We start from the raw sequence: 17,608 nt of genomic DNA on the forward strand, positions 1-17,608 counted from the left end.
TGTTCGCATACTACTACCTAGCGGAGGTTTCTCTTTCTCTCTTTCTTGGCTGCTCTCGCACTCCCGCTTTCCTTGCCTCTCTTCTCCTCTCCTATGTACGGCAAATGAGCAACGCGCGAGATTCCGAGATGCGGCAAAAGGTGCAACCTCCACCTCCCCGCGACGGCGCTACTGCCCAACGATCACAACAGACAGGGAAGAGAGAAAGAGAGAAATTGCCGGAGTGCGAGAGGGAAACCAAGTGAGATCGAGAGACCTGCGAGAGGAAGCAGAGGAGAGGAGAGGAGGAGGAGAAGGAGGAGGAGGAGGAGGAGGAGGAGAGGGCAAGCAGAAGTTGGCGAGCTTGGTGGAAAGGGATGGAGGACAAGTTAGAAAGAGAGCTAACTGAGTGACGGAGAGGTTTTGTAGGGGTAGGGTCAGGAGAGGTAAAGGGGAGGAAAAGGGAGTCGGAGGGAGGCATATGAGACATTCCTTCAGTGAACGGGTCGACCGAGTGTGAGTGCAAGCGAGCCGGTAAAATCGATGTGGCGAAGTGTAGCTGTGCCACTACGGCGTGCAAAGGGTGTGCTGTACCCTATACGTGATCAGTAATTTGCCTTGTGACGTTGTGTCGTACAGTCAAATACATTACAGTATTAGGTGTTCAATTTTATGTATCGACCAAATCAGATACGTCTATGTAATAAATATCCACTATGTATCTAAGAAATATGGAGCAAAATGTTTTTTTCGAAGTAATATACGCATATGTTCATTTTTTAATGTCGCTAACATGAATCAAAAGTAGGTATTAAACTGTATATATTACGGTGGCGTAGTACTCTTTTATATATAATACAATATGCCTGTGCATAAATACATATTATTTATTACTTCCTTCTCATTTTCATTCTTCGCTTATTTAATTATTATATTATTGTTCTTATAATAAATATAGGATTTTAAAAATTATGTCAAGAAATTTTTTTACATGTGTTTATTATATTATGATAACGTATTTGAAAACCACTAAGCATTTGAAAAATTTTTCCGATGGCATATAAATCTCTCAATAAAATTTCGGTATCGTAATAATGAAATGTCAAGATTCTTAATGTTGGCAAAAGTACATACCTAATGCGTATATATAAACCTGTCGAAGCACGCTTGAAGTTAGCTGCAACATTGTTTTATTTCGTAGGATCTTGTACTGACTTGCATAGTCGTATTAAGTATCGTGTATTGAGAGTGGCACCTGCCTCGGAATCAGAAGAACAGAGCGCCCTCGCAGTGATTCTACTAGTTACGCTCCTGAAATACGCCGTGCCGACGTGTGTTTCAGCCAGTGCGAGGGCGTATTAGCGAGATGTAGACCTAGTGGTGGGGATTGAAAGAACGAAGCGTACGTATGAGATGACGGCTCGACGAACGAACATAACTGGTCAGACCAGCGGCCTGGCGAGAACGCATAATAGGTTTAGGTTGAATCACGCAGTGTTTCTTGCTATGTAATCGCGTTTTTACAGTGGATAGTGCGGTTCTATGCTATTTATCATAGTGTTTAGTTTTCATTTTATTTTCACGATCGTTTACTAATTGCTCACATCTGGATACATTATCAGTACAATTTGTCGATTAAAAATTGTTGTGATGTCTTATTTGTGTGTTCATATTTAGAAGAATGTTTTTGAGCGATTTTATATTCGCATATCTGTGATTACTATGATACATATTTTTTTGTAATTTAATATGTTAGTTATTTCATTATACACAACTTGATATTGTGCGCACTTGATATCGTGCGCACTTGATATCGTGATTTGAGATTATATCACTTCTGTTATTGTTATCACTTTTATTACAATTGCGAACTTTGATAAAATTATGAAATATCGAAGTGCGGAAATCATTACTAAAATAGTGTCAGCGTTTATGCGTGTCTTCTGTTTTCTGACGGCACAGTTGAACAAGACGACGAAATAGAAGTATATACCTCATACTATCGATGTGATACTCAGACAAGGAGCAACGTTGCAATATTTCGGATACTGTGACAACATCGCATCAATGCAGTGTTTCCATTTTTCGATGTATGTATTGAATAGTTCTAGCATATTTACTTAACGGACGTACAGTTCGTTCTCAAAAATTCGCTTTCTCGAAATAGAATTTGTGTTGAAGTATTTTCACCACGTGTTCGATATTAGATTTAAGCATACGTGATTCTTTATAATAATCAGATTTGTAATAAAAACTATTAAACTCAAGAAATTCATAAATTAATGTGTTTTAACAAGAATATTTCGATAATAAAATAATATAGTATATCTTTAAAAGATGTTTCGATTATTTTATCACATAGCTAATTGCATAATTAATCTAACATTTGGTTAAAAGATTAGTATAAATATAGCACGTACGATTAGCATAATGAATAAGGGAATTTCTAGATATTCGAAAAAACATTTTGATTTCGAAGTAGTCTCTATACCTTTCAAATAAAATAAATGTCTTGATAAAATGTCATAATATTTCTGGATATTATGAACATCCTCTTCGATATTAAATTTTAACAATTTAGGAGGTACACGTGACATGTATAGACATCTTGGCATAAATATAAGCATGAAAAATAGGAAAGAGCTCAAGAGCACATTAACGTAAAAAAATAAAGTGAAGGTAGATACACGTTTAGCTCCTAGACCTTGCAATGCCATTCGATTGTAGAAAACAGTGGCGACAACAGCCAGCAATGTTCGACGTGACGGCAACACAGCAATGACTACCCCCACTCTTTCATGGACGGAACCACTGTTTTCCCCTCCATGTGTTGCCTTAGCCCCCTCCAATGAACTCCCAATAGGTCGCACGCTCATTAGCCCAGTCGCGCACGATTCTCCCTCTCTGCCCCGTGTAGTCGCATGTCTCTGGCCGATCAGCTGGTCGGCCACGCGGCGTTGCCTCGTTGCCTTGGCTTGCGCTTTGCTCACTGTTCACAGCCACGCGGTTTTCTGTGTACACCGTTTCAGGAAAAGCTAGGTATGTTCCGGTGCCCCGAGTAAACGGCGTGTGCGCATTGCACACTAAGAGTTCTCTTCATTTTGCTCGGGTTAAAATATCCTTTTAAATATAGCGCAATCGTTACCGAATATTTTTATTAATTTTGCATTTTCAACATGCTTATTTATTTATTTATTTAATTTTTAAAATATTTTCATAACCGCTTTTAAATGCTGTTTGTTACCTTCCTGGTGGTGTACTATTCAATGTATTATTTTAAATAATTTTTAATCTAGATTGGGGTTAAAGTCTTGCTACATATATTCCAAACTTTAACTAACTTTTACTTATTCCGCTGTTTGCAATATCTTTCACACATTTTAACTCTTTCGAAACCACCGAGACTATTTCCAAGTTGCAAGATCATTTTTTGAAAGACTGATACCACGCATTTTTCTGAAATTATGCAGTCCTATTGCAACATAGAATTCGATTAATAAATGGGATTATGCAATGCATGCAATGAGTAGTAGTATTTTCATTAAATATATCACGAGAATATAGATTACATAATGTATCTACGAAAACGAGGGAGTTGATAAATAATAGGTTATAAAAATAAGTAGTGTTCTCTTCCTAAATCTAAATTATTGAAAGCAAAAGTAAAATAATTAAATATTTGAAAGTACTGATTACTTGTAAAAATAATAGCTACATAATCTCATGGAAAGTGTGATAATCGATTTCGCAGATTATTAAATAATAATTAAAAAAATATTTAATTTTTCTGAAACGAATTTTTATGAACGTTTTTTATGAAACGAATTCTTCGTTAACCTGTCAACCGGTAAAGTCGAGTTAATTCGTTACTTAAATTTTTACAATACATACAATAATTTCTTTACTTATGAATGTTATATTTTTAGTGCGTTGTTTTATTTCTACTGAAAATAAATTATATCATATTTATATTTGGAAGAATTGACTTATTGAGTTAGATTGATTTATTTTTAAGTTAACTGTTAATTTTATGATTATAGAAATTTCTGATTAGAGGACGATCCGGTTATCAGGATAAGATCTACTTTCAATAGTTTTTTCTAAATTTTCATTTATTAGTTATGATATATTTATCTATATTTATAATTTTATCTGTAAGTATTAATATAGACTTGAACATAAATTCCTAAGTTCATGATTTAAATATATACATGTAAACACTATGTTTATTATACGTTAAAAAGTATTGTGCAGTAATAAAATTATTGTTATATATACATATATACAGATATATATTGGAATTATATTATTATTTTATTATATTATTATTTATTATACTATATTTTATATATATATATATATATATGGAATTAAAAAAAGTGTCTTCGATAAAAGATCAACGTGTACTTTGATATATCACATTGTTTTCTTTTTTTAATATCGATGATAAAAGAATGATGTTTTATCAATTTTTTAAGTATAATTACTGTGATAACTTTATATAAAACTGGCGCAAAATTTTATTAGTGATTTATACAGCATGATTTATTTGTTATATTATGTATGATATTTAAAATAAAACTTAGGGTGGGGCTCAAATATATGAACCTTAACCAAATACTAAACTAGGAAGATCAGTAACGATCGAATGCTCTAGTTCTTCTACGTGGCACTAGATGGTTGTTGGTAGCGACCTCTTTATTACGGCCAAAATTTGTTTCCTTGACGATTAGTAATTTTGAACAAAATGTTATAGATTGGAATAAAGTTATATTTTAAAGATCTTTCTTCTATTTTCTTACTCGATTAATACAGTTAAAGTACACATTACCGAAGAGATAGTGGATAGAAGTGTTTTGATATGCTATTTAATATAGAAAAATTATCCGTTATCATCGGTAAATATATAGGAAATCACTCAGAAATTATAGAACTTATAAACGTTCATAGGGAATTCATTGGAAACTCACAAGGATGTGGTAACTCTGAAAATTCTGTGAACATTAAATAACTAATGTACCGAATAATTTTTTAGAACTTTATATGCAACGCACTTCTCTTCGAATTTCTTTAACATTTGTTAAAAATTTCCAGAACATAATTGACGCATTTTCAGAAAATAATTGCAATTAAAGAAATTTGATCAAAAAGGAACTAAATAATTGTATTCAAAGATTGTATTTTAAATTACTTAACTATAGAATATGTATAACAGATGTATGCTGCTATTTTCATATCTTCTTTCAACTAAAGTAATTAATGGTATAATCTGAAGAGGACTAATTCCAAAAAGAATAAGACAACAATTTATAATAAAATTATAATAAATAAAGCTTATAAATACTTATGCATGTGAATAATTATTTAAATATGTATTTAAATGTTAGAAAAATGAAACAAATGACTATGTAGACAAGAATAAGACGTATAAAAGAAACAAATAGATAAAATTAGAAGTTAACAATAAGAAGACACACGAATAAGTAATGATGGAAGAAAAAGGAAATATGTACATACATGCATATGTCTATTTTTCTTGTATGCACAGATATCAACGTATCAACAGTCGGCGAAAGGTGTTCAATGTGACGCTACATGCGGATGGTAATGTAGATTGCGGGTTGAATTTTAGGTGTCGCCCCCTTTTCCGTGCTGTATCATAGATGTGGTATAAAATAAATCTGACATTCTGTGTATTTTTGTGTCACTCGGTTTGGGTCTTCGCGAGTACTCTTATCATTTTCATGTCGTTACCAACATTACCGATTTAACATCAAATAAGATTAGAACACTTATAATGATATAAAGTTAAAATTAACTATAGTGAATCACGTGTTTTCAAAATAAAATTTGGAGCATATCACTGTGTTTCTTCAATATCTTACTAAGCTTCATCAACAGCAGAAGGTCATGAATGTTATATCAAAAATTAATAAATTACATACCTGAATTTTATTAACTACAAATCTCTTATTAAAATTACAAAATCCCAAATATCCGTTTCTAAAATAGATGATCAAAGTGAATACTTTTATACGAATCTTTTCTTTAAATCCTAGTAGGTGATTTTTTGTGAAAAAATAGAGAAAATATAATACTACATTTTTTGGGAATCAAGTTGCGCACATTTCAAATGAATCTGAGTATAAACTGCTTACTTATTGTTAAATCCTTTTTTCCAGATTTAGTCACACATAAAACTCTACTTTAGTAGTGAAAAAACGAGTGATATTCTAGACCTTTAGTCCTTTCATTTTTCTTTAGCAATTATTTGATAAAGCTCTGAATCTATGTTTACATAACATTTTTTCTTATTTATATCCATAAAATACTGGCAACGTTTGGCTAAAGAAACTTAAAACAGCCTGTATATAATTTAAGTAAAAAATTCTTATTACAAATTTTAAATCTTTATGATATTTACTTGATTGAATTGAAGAAAAAGGAACTTAAAATTTTGTAATTTTAATAAGGGGTGTTTATGCTATAAGAGTTACATATATCTTTTGATTGCTAAGGTATGCGTGGTAAGGCTACTTGAGTGCATTAACAATACGCAGTATATAGATTGAAATACATAAAGTGTGACAAGCCACTTTCTTCGAAACCGTTGCGCATATCGATTTTTAAATTAAATGAACTAGGATAATTATTTTGTATGCAATAAATTTTATAGTCTCCTAGACTTGAATTTTAAAGTTTCGATAAGTATTTATAATATGATAAATTAGAATAATTCGATTATTAACGATGTGAAGTTCAATTAAAAGTTTAAAGTTTTAATATCAGATGCGTACGAGAACCAGTCAATATGAGATAGTAATTCGTGAAGAATACATTACGATACCAGTTTTGCAGAGTAGATCAGTATGTAAACACAATAGTCATCGAGAAGAAAACTGAAATATCACTGATACAAGACAGGACGAAGTTACAAGCTTTTGAAACTCGAAAAGGTTCTAGGATCGTTGAACACAGGTCTATCTATACGTGTTTGGTTCTCAAGGTTGGTAGGTAGGTATGTATAAACCTTCCATGCAATGTGCGTAGTACCTACTTACTATCGAAAGGATCAATACAGGGGACATGCACCAGCAACTTGCTTGTTTTCATGAATCTCCCTCGCTAAGACTGTTGGTTACGAGTCAATCTAACCCATTATACTTTTACTATGAAAAAGGTAGCTTCTTGCTTTAATTTTTGATAAGTCATATGATGACGAACTATTATATGACCTTCATATTTTATATTAACCTAACCTAATTTCCTCTTTTAAACTTTTATTATTCATTTCCGCAATTTTTAATTTTTTAATGAATTTTATCCAATTTCATCGACCTAATACATTATCATATAGCGCAATTATTTTATGTACATGCGTGTTATTTGAATGGGTTAAAATTTAATTTAAGATTGCCAAATTATTTGCATATTTTATGAGTTTTGTGAGCGTTATAAATATAAAATGCATCTTGCATTTGTAAATATAACCATTTATCGTAACTGAAATTATAAAATTACAGAACTAATAAACTCAGTCAGAACAAAACATAGGCTAACGGATTTATTTTCAAAAAGAAGAGGTACAAGAAAGGATATACCCAGAGATGATTCGCGTATCCTTTAACCTCTCTGATCTCCGGCATCCTATGATCGGATTAGTTCGGGATAACTCGTGTACATTCGTAAGTCTTGACCGTTCGGGAATATGTCGAATTTTATAAATGAAGTATTCTTATAGTTATAAATTATGGTCGTAATAATATTAGGGTCATACAGAAGTTAATGAAACACACGGAATTCGAGAATTTAATCTTTTTCTTTTTCGAGAAGACTAAAGAAAAACCACTAAATATGTACACCACTTCTTACAACCGTAAAAATTACTCTAAAATTTTCAATTTTTGCACAGTTACGAAATACAAGATATGACATAACAAGATCTAATTAAAAGTATACGAAATCAAGCAGTCACGTATATGATCGAATGTCACCATGTTCTTGGACATCGTGTCTTTTTAGATTGTTGTTGTCGCGACCGTTACTTTATCGAGGGATGATACCACCCTTGTGTGACCACGTCTGCCGGGCACGTGGCAATAAATCAGAACGAATGATTATGATATGAGCGAATGCGGGATTGAAATTGCGTGTCACATGTCCCTGGTTGATGATCGAACAGCTTTATCCGAAGGAACTATTAGATCATCCTGAAAATTTCCACGACATTTTCGTATTTAGTTTTAATGGCACAAAAATACCTATTTCAAGCATATCAACATAACCATATTTTAAAGGTTGGTATCTTTTGAAATAATTGCCTGAACGATTACTAAAAAACAAAAGGTAACAATAGAAAGAAATTTATTCTTTTCTAACAACACTGTAATAAAACGAATAAACGAATTGATCAATTTTCCACTAGAATAAAATCCTCCGTGAGTATTTTGTTGCAAAAATCAAGACAATCGCTGCCTGCCTGAATCCTTATCATCATATCACTTTCATATTTTATATTTTATTTCTATATACAGGGTGATCTACGAATTGGTTGACTTTTTTAAATGACACTACGTAACTTTGACTTCATACCGTTGTAGTGGACGTTAAAACGAGTTCAACGACCTGTTACTATGGCTGTAAAGTGATACTGAATGAATGTCGATTTCATCAAAGGACAGTCATCGTTAAAAATTATTTTATTTCCATCAAATTATACGTTTCAACATGAGCTTCAACACAAAAAATATTAATTATATGCATACTACAAAAAGGAGCACAAACAGGCTACAGAAATAGACAAGCCTTATTTAGTATGATATTAAATGTTTAGAGAACGTTGGTTGAGCACTTACGGACCTATTTCTTGACCACCTTTATCCCCGATTTGTTCCCATTAAATCTTTTTCTATAGAATCAGCTACAGTCAATGGTCTACGCTATTGCAATTTATAACATTGATTATCTAAAGCACCGAATCCGAACAGCATGTCAAAACATTCGTTATGACAGCATTGTAGGAGCAATCGATACAATTTTACTGCATCTTTCGGAATCATGTTTACAAGATTATGAGCTACAGTTAGAGCATTTATTATAATAGGACGCACAAACGTACTGCAACACTAAAGAAGGTGCGTTTATTTCTGTACGTTGTTCATGTTCCTTTCGTAAGAGTCCTTCTGTGTGTATGACTAACATTTTTCTTGTTGAAGGCTAACCATTTTGAAATGTGTAATTTGATCGAAATAAAATTACTTTTAACGATAACATCTCCGTTGATGAAACCGATATTTCAAGATTTTGGGTCATTTCAAGGTCATAGTATAGCAGGTTGCTTAACATCAGCTACAACAGTATAAAGTAAAAAATACGTAGTGTCATTTAAGAAAGATAAGGCGACTTTGACCTTTTATCGAAAAAACAATTTTTTGGAAATGTCTTATATTGAAATTTGTAGTCGATTGAAAATTGATTAGCTTTTATTTAAAATATTTCTTTGTCGGACCATTGGAAGTGTTTGAAAAATCGTAGCGACCGATTCGAAGATCGCTCTGTATATAATGCCCATAATGTATACATAAATTGATCACGTGCGAATATCTTTAAGAAGACAGAAAATTTTCTTGGATACAAAGTTCACGTCTAATATGTAGCATTATAAACTAGACATTTATGAGATACGTGTGATACTTTATAAATATCATATAATATCGAATAAATCCTATCAGCACAACTGTAATTCCGAGTGCAAAGGGTTAAGAAAATACTTCATCAAACTATGCTCATCATCAATGATGAGCATCGTGTAAACACTTGTTCAGTAATTTATTGTCACTTTATCCCCTGACCTGATCTTAACGTCTAGTTTGGTAAACATGAAATCAGTTATGATCTGTAACCACAATATGAATCACAAAATGTTAATATGAATTAAAAGAGATATTCGCAAAGATAACTTATAATATATAATGTACTTGATAATCTATTTGTGAATGAAATTGCAGCAGAAGATTAGAAACGGCAAAATCTATGTGTAAATTTCTTTAACAGGTAGTAAACAAGAAAAATATTAAAAAAGTCTTGATAATACGTTGATAACTGCAGCGAGGAAGGTTCGAAACTATCGATAGCTGCGTTTCAAGTAACATCCGCCGGAGGCGAGCAGTGTCGTTAATGGTAGGTAGGAAGTAGAATTGCGAGAGAAGGGGAGAAGCAGAAGGAACGGACGTGCATATTCGGCTTCTGTAGGGAGCATAATACAACCCGATACGATTTAATACGATCCGTCATGATTCGGCATAGTTGTCACAGCATACCGAATGATATGAGGCGTTGTATAGGAATAAATTGACCGCTTATTTGTTCATTAATATTATTTTCAAAAATTAGTTAAGGAGGACAATCGTTTGAAACTAGAATAAAAAAAAAGAAAGAAAGATTCGTATACTTAGTAGTTGCGAAGATAAGAATTCTTATTTGAAGATAGTTTCGGTAAAATTCGACAAAAGGCGGCAAGTTTGAAGATCTGTATCTTTTCTAACAATTCCGATATTAGCAAAATAATGACAAACTCCCTATTTTCATATGAATTACAATATACATGTGAATAAAATTCAATTGAATAAAATTTGGATTTAGTTTCGATAAGATTCCGTACATCGAGTAGAAAAACAATCAATTTGACGTGGAATGGCTCATACACCTTTACAATTATTTATAAAACTTTAACATTAAGTATCTGATAAATTCTCAATGTTTTTATAAATGTTGAATTTACACGTAAGAGTTTCCCTATTATTGCCATAATCGCGCCTTTTTAGCTTCCGGCTAGCTTCGAAGACTTACAAGCTTTTCTTTCTATGGAATAGTATATCTCTTCTTTATCTTCTCTTAGTGTCTTTTAATTTTAATACAAATTAAAACGACCTTTGACGGTATTATTACGGTTAGACATTCGTACACAGTTTAGGTCTCCTCACGCGTCACTGTTATAAGATAAAAGGAGGTCAGAAATAGGTTAATAGTTCAAAAGTACAAGCCAAATATGTTGGCCGGTCAAGGTCATTTCTCTATCGTCGATTCACCATATCAACGAATCTGATATAACAAAACCTACAAGCGTGGTAGTTTGACGGGCGGATTACAGAAGTGACTTCAATTTTTCTTCTTACGACAATATACTTTATTCTATCTTGTGCGTTACGAGGCTCTTCATTTGTTAGTCTGTTTTTACTTATAGCGTATGCTTCGTCTTTATATTTACGATGAAAATAGAACTTAAAAAAAGCTGGGAGAAAAATGTCTTTGGCCAGTCTTTACATCAATACAATGCAGTGCAACGTGAAAGGCAGAATTTATAAACAACCCTGATATATACACCTGACTATGTATTACAATTAGAGTTCGAAGATACATAATGTAAAAAGGCCTGGCAATAGTATATAAGTGTAAAGCTCTGTAAGTGAATTTCACAAATTACAAGCTATCTGATTGCTCTATTCGATGTGAGATAGCAAAATTGTACAATAGAAATTGATAGTATAATCTACAACTTGTCATTTGTCATTTGCTATTATGTGAGAGGGTTCTGAGTATCTACATGATTAATGTCCATTCAAGCTAAATAATGCATTTATTATGTTATAATGTGATCTGATTATGTGTTATAACGTAATGCTACTGACTAAAATTTTGTGCAAATAAATGGATTCATAAAGATAAAGGCGGTTTTACCGTATTTACAACCTAATTCAACGACCTTAAACCATCAAACAATTGACCTTAAACCATGAAACAACCACTATTATTTTTTCTAAGATAGAATTCATCGACTGCCTAATGGAAGGAATGAATATATAGAAAACGAAGAAAACTGTTTCGAAATTTGAGACCTACTTTATTTTTTCTCTAAATAAGTCTAAAGCTTAGTGTAAAAAGGGCAGCGAATTAATTTGTACACTAATATACTAATCTCCACATAATACACGATATCGATACTGCTCCAAGAAACAGATTAGGGTTACATCGGATATTGCGACTCGAGACATCCGTGAAAGTCATCCCATCGTCGCATAGCCTAGGAATACAAGGCGGATCAGAAGGAAAACTGGCCCTTGCAAACTCTCGAAGTTTCGCAAATGTTCGACTGCACGATATAATCCAAGTTTGGTAATAGGGTGGTACACCTGAGACGGAGAATCTCATATCAAACAGCGAATTGTGTACGTTTGCAAAAATATACATAGGAGTAAATCTTCACTTTACATTTCACTGCAATTGATGCATGTTCCATTAAAAACAATTCGTTAAATATGTATTTTTTACTATTCATTTTTATTGCACTGTTAATTGTAATATAGATAGATTGTAATATAGTTAAACTTTCGATTAGAAAAATATATTTTACGAAAGAAATTCGATGGACGATCGTGTGTTTTACAGATTTACATAGGACAATCTGCAGTTTGCCAATACTTTTATTCGTCACTGTATTCGTTCGCAAAAACAGTCGCTGTGACCTAAAAGCGGATTCGTCTGCTCAGAATATGTAATAAGTTTGCTATGACCTAATGGTGAATATATTCTCTCAGTAATTATCACTTCAATTTTAAAGACACACAAATTTTTCCATCTCACATAACGTCGAAAGATATCGTTATATTGAAACGATCTGCAATCCACTTTAATCGACTTATAATATTTGCTAAATATGCAAAAAGAGTGAACAGAAAGGGAAACAATGCAGAAGAAAGCAAGGAAAAAGAGAAAGAAAAAGTACAGGCGAAAAATAGCTTACCCGTGCTCCGAGAAAGCGGGCCTCCAATAACTCCTGCTTCCTTGGGTCCAGGGTGGCCTGAAAGTGCTCCATCTTGACGCCAGCGCCTGAAAAAACATATCGTGGTTATTAAATCAAACTGTATCAACTTGATGAGAATTCTTAAGGAGAATTGTTTAAAGAAAATTTACGGATTAAAAGCAAATTTCGTGGTTCGAAACTAAATTAAAGTTTCGGTAAAAATAACATTCGCAATAAAGAAAGTAACACGTTTTAAGCATATAACAATTGGCAGGACAGACAATGGAAAGGAAATAGCATATACAAAACGTACAGTAATTCATAAAATTATTTGAACACTTAGAGTTAGTAGGAAACTTTTACGAATATGTTATGATATTACATACATAACATATTGTATTAAGTAAAAACCATTACCATTATAGCGGTGATAATGAGTCATACTTCATTACAGCGCTAATTAAATTTCAAAATGCTTTACATAGCACGCATAATATGCTATTCATGAAAGATTTCCATAAGTATCCAAATACTTTTGCGAATCAGTGATAATGAGCGCCAATTTTTGTTAAACTCTGATATAAAAAAACAATTTAAACAAATATTTCATGTCTACTTCCTCCTTCTTTTCCCTTTCTCAAGAAAAGAGAGAGAAAGAGAAAGAAGAAAAAGAAAGGCAGAAGAATGCTATATGTGGAAACATTTTGTATCGTTGAACAATCTTCGGTTTTGCTTCGTTTTTATCCTCATTCAAAAAGCAAATATTTTCTATGTTGATTATGTCGTATTTGTTTAATAAACTAGAAGGACACTTGTCTCTAGTTCGTTGAGTTTGCCTATTTTCCTAATGTGTACCCCGATTTATGAAATAATAGAGAGAAAAGAATTTGATACACATCTTCATTCATTAACGCAAAGTCTTTAATATAAGGAAATTGTATCTTATTGTTAGTTATCTGAAATATTTGAAATAAATGATGAAATATTTTTTTTTAAATTTATAATTAGAAATTTTAAAAGTTGAAAAATATTACAATTTCTTAACGTAAAATTGTTCTTTTTCTTTAATAAATTTAAATGGATATAATAGTTATTCGGTTATCTTTTCTTACGATATCCAAAAAAGAATAGGAACAAATCTTTAGGGAATATTGAATAATATTTTGAATATTCATATCTTATCTTGGGTTGCTCGGTTAAAAATATTTGGAAAGTGTAACAGCGTTGTTCTAGAGTTAATATCGAAGCAGTAAAGTATTTAACTACTTTTTTCACTTTCGACACAATATGGCACCAGATCCATTTTCATGACTCTATTGCCTACCTTACTCGCCACTTCACCACCCGTCAGCCACGGACCTACTCTACCCTTACTCTTAGCCCTAACCTTAGTCCTTCTCAAGAAACACAATTCCTATAGTTTTTACCACTTAATTTACTACCAAACTCCGCCATTTTCACACATCTCCTTTCCAATTAAAATAAACAAATATTAAGGGCACAAAGGATTCAATAGATATCACACACATATCCAATTACTCATCGTTTAGTTACAACTTGTGTATTCGCAGTTATTATTTTAAGGTTAAGCTTTTGAGGAGTCGAAAATTATAGGTAGATTTTTAATTACGTGATTAGTTAGCAACTTAAACCTTCCTGTTGTTCAAAGGTTTGTTATATTTGTATTAAATATGATAATTTCATACTTGTACATACTTCTCTCCCAATAATATTAAAGTAAACTAAATATATTTTTCAGATGGCGCTGCTACTTAATACAGAAATAAGAACTTTATTAACCTTTCTCAGATCAGACTGTAACCGTGAAGGAATTAGTCTGATATGCTACTAGTAATATCGGTAGCATAACACAGCTTTGTAACTAGGGAAATCTCATTAATAACGAATTAAAGACTCAATGCGATATTTACTGATTTGATTTTTATTAGATGAATGTCTCCAAGTTGGTAATAACCTAATAACGGTGGAAATCAGTTGGGGGCGATGGGTGATGCAGATGATAAAGGAAATATGCGAGAAAACAACAAATAATTAGGAACAATACGAATGTATGCTGAACAAAAATCTTTGTTGCAGATGACACACAGTATTGTGCCATTAATCCGCTGCTGTTGATTTTATTCGTAAAACATTCGGAAAGAGATTGGCTGAGAAACAATGAAGATGGGACTGGAAATTCATTTGACTGTGAAATTTGTGATCGACGTTTTAGCAATTGTCGATGAAGATATCAAGAAAATCTTCAAATCGTTAAAAAGTTATTCCAAGGAAAATTAGCTCGGCGTAAGTATAGATTGTTATATGTTAACAGTATAGGAGAAACGGACCTATTGTTAGAAGTAGCAGAGTGTTCTAAATACGTAAGTATTTGGTTCTTTTCAGATGAATCTTTTTCATTACCTGGAAAAGAAGAATATATCTCTTGGACGTGTTCATCAGCCCGATGTTACTTTATAGAATCGAGAAATGGCGACAGTAAAAAAAGGACGAAATGGCGATAGGATTGTATAGAAATATTCCAGATTACACGTGGAGATTGGAATCAAGCATAGCGAGAATAAGTATACAGATCAAACAGAGAACCGATAAGTATGGCATACTGATCATAGTTAAAATGAAAGAAAACGATGATTTAGGATTTGCCTAAAAGAAGATTTGGGGGTACAAAATGGCAAATCTTTAGAATGGGAAACAGAGTCTATTAAAGCTTTAGAAGTAGGAATAAAGCTATCGTCATCTGATCAGGAATATGACATCCTGGAGAATAATGAAAACTAAAAAATGTAATGGCAAATATATCCGAACATATAAAAAGATATTTAGATTGTGATTAGACTACGGATATTTATGCGAAACATTCTTATAGACATAAATAAAAAATTGGAATAGAAGAGTAGTGTTTTACTCTTCATATATAGTAATCTTATATATTATATTTTTGCATATCTACACTTGTCATAAATGCATGCATATCTGCATTTTAGTGATAACGAAACGGTTAAGCGTCATAAGTTTTTGAGGAAATGAAATATCGCGTGAAGTATTCGATAGTATTCGATAACTTTATCTTACTACTTTTATTCACTGAATAACTTAAGAAATCAATTCATGGACAAAATTTTCCAATTTACAAAAAATAGTGCAATTAACATTTTGAGAAAAAGATTCTATTACACGATTATAGAGCTCGTCAAACAGCACGAAATTTTCCGTTAAGATTTTTTCTAACTTCATTTAAAGGAGGGATAATATAATTTGGCTGAAATGTTAGAATTCAAAAGCATTATGTGTTATGCATTATTCCCAAAATATATCATTCGACGAAATCATACATTTCAGTTTCGTCATTGTTATTAAAATAGTATAAATTATGTCACGCATTATGAGTGAATATGTGTATGTGTACATATGTATATCTAACAAAATTCCAAACGGCATTATACTTTATTTTTTGCCCGAAATACAGCGTATAAGGCGCATTTTTCCTGGGATGAATAAAAGATTGCATGAATTGTATTATAATATCTTGTAACTCGGATGGTAAGGTCGGAATATTCGCCTAGATATTCGATATATAAAGTAATTATGTCAAAATATTTATCTATAACTCTTCATAAAGTACAGAATGTTACATATAAAAATATGTCTCCTTTTACAATTTTTCACATATAATAGGAATTGTAGGTATATTTGTTAACTGTTACCAAATACATATATAAACATACATATAAAACTGAAATACTATTCAATATTTTCATTGAATGTAATTATACTTTTGAAAATGTTAAATAACTTCATACAAATATAGTATGTCTATACAAAAATTAGTGTACATCGTTTCAAACGATAATAAACAATTAAAAGGGCAATAGACAGCAATAAATTTCTTTTACTTTTTTCAGTCATTTAGAAAAAGATCCATTGCCCACTTTTATTAAATTTAATTATACGATCTTATGCTCAAAATGAATACATTTATTTGTGTATTCAATTTAAATATTTAATTTGACTTTAGGTTTTTAACAAATCTTAACTGAGACCTTTAACATCATATCTCAGTTAATAACAGAAAAAAAATTTTGAAGCATTCTCATATTATATAATCAAACCAACAGTTACAATTAACAATTGTTGCATTAACATAATAAAGCAAAAATTTCTTGTATAATATTTTTGATAATTTGGTTTCATCATGCTTGACATAAATATAACACTCGTTGGAACAAGATAAAGGGCATTGGAATAAGCTTAGACTAATTTTTACAAGCAAAAGATTGTATAATTATATTTATGTTGTGTATAAAGCTTACTGTTAATGTCATTTATGAAAATAAACATGCAATATTAATTTCATCTACATATACATATAGATCATGACGGTATCAGCCATGACATGACATTAATAATATTAATTTTTAATTTGTCAATATCTAATATAACATTTTTATATTGCGAGCAAATATAATATATTACATAAAAGAATAAGACTTGCCATGCTTTATAGGTTATTAAAACATATTGATAGCAAATTGTTAACCTACTAGCTATATTGTAGTATGATAAAATAACAGTGGGGCTCATAGTATATTACATTCTATACACAATACTTTATTTTATTTACCAAATTAAAGAAAGTGTAAATTGCAAAAGATTATTTATTATCTCCTGCTTTCCAAAAGCAGTATTTTGCAGAATCCTGATTACCACTGACATTTTAATGATAAAATGTAAAATTATAATAAATAAAATGTGTAATTTTATAATTTACTTGTAATCATATTTCTTTGTCATTTTCTTGTTACTGGAATA

At 31.6% G+C, this 17,608-nt stretch overlaps 1 protein-coding gene and 1 long non-coding RNA gene across 11 annotated transcripts in view; one reads left to right on the top strand and one right to left on the bottom strand.

Annotated features, from left to right (window-relative positions):
• The window catches only part of LOC126864375 (serine/threonine-protein kinase tousled-like 2), a 29,278-nt gene that overhangs the window by 9,050 nt on the left and 2,620 nt on the right, over positions 1 to 17,608 (bottom strand). For 6 of the 7 annotated variants that reach the window (XM_050615639.1, XM_050615635.1, XM_050615637.1 and 3 more), the window contains one exon: positions 12,779 to 12,864. In XM_050615639.1, the coding sequence (XP_050471596.1) occupies positions 12,779 to 12,864 (86 nt within the window). Of the gene's footprint in view, positions 1 to 1,113; positions 1,253 to 12,778; positions 12,865 to 17,608 lie in introns of those variants that run through there. The other variant, XM_050615648.1, reaches the window with a different exon arrangement.
• Positions 188 to 17,566, top strand: LOC126864399 (uncharacterized). 4 transcript variants are annotated; one of them, XR_007689158.1, is made up of 5 exons: positions 188 to 783; positions 1,181 to 2,069; positions 10,033 to 10,158; positions 14,538 to 15,082; positions 15,182 to 17,566. It is a non-coding gene; the product is annotated as an uncharacterized LOC126864399 (long non-coding RNA). The 4 variants fall into 4 exon arrangements; XR_007689160.1 differs by having other exon boundaries at positions 14,876 to 15,082; XR_007689157.1 differs by lacking the exon at positions 10,033 to 10,158.

Source organism: Bombus huntii, chromosome 4 (genome assembly GCF_024542735.1).
Source record: "Bombus huntii isolate Logan2020A chromosome 4, iyBomHunt1.1, whole genome shotgun sequence".
Lineage (NCBI taxonomy): Eukaryota > Metazoa > Arthropoda > Insecta > Hymenoptera > Apidae > Bombus > Bombus huntii.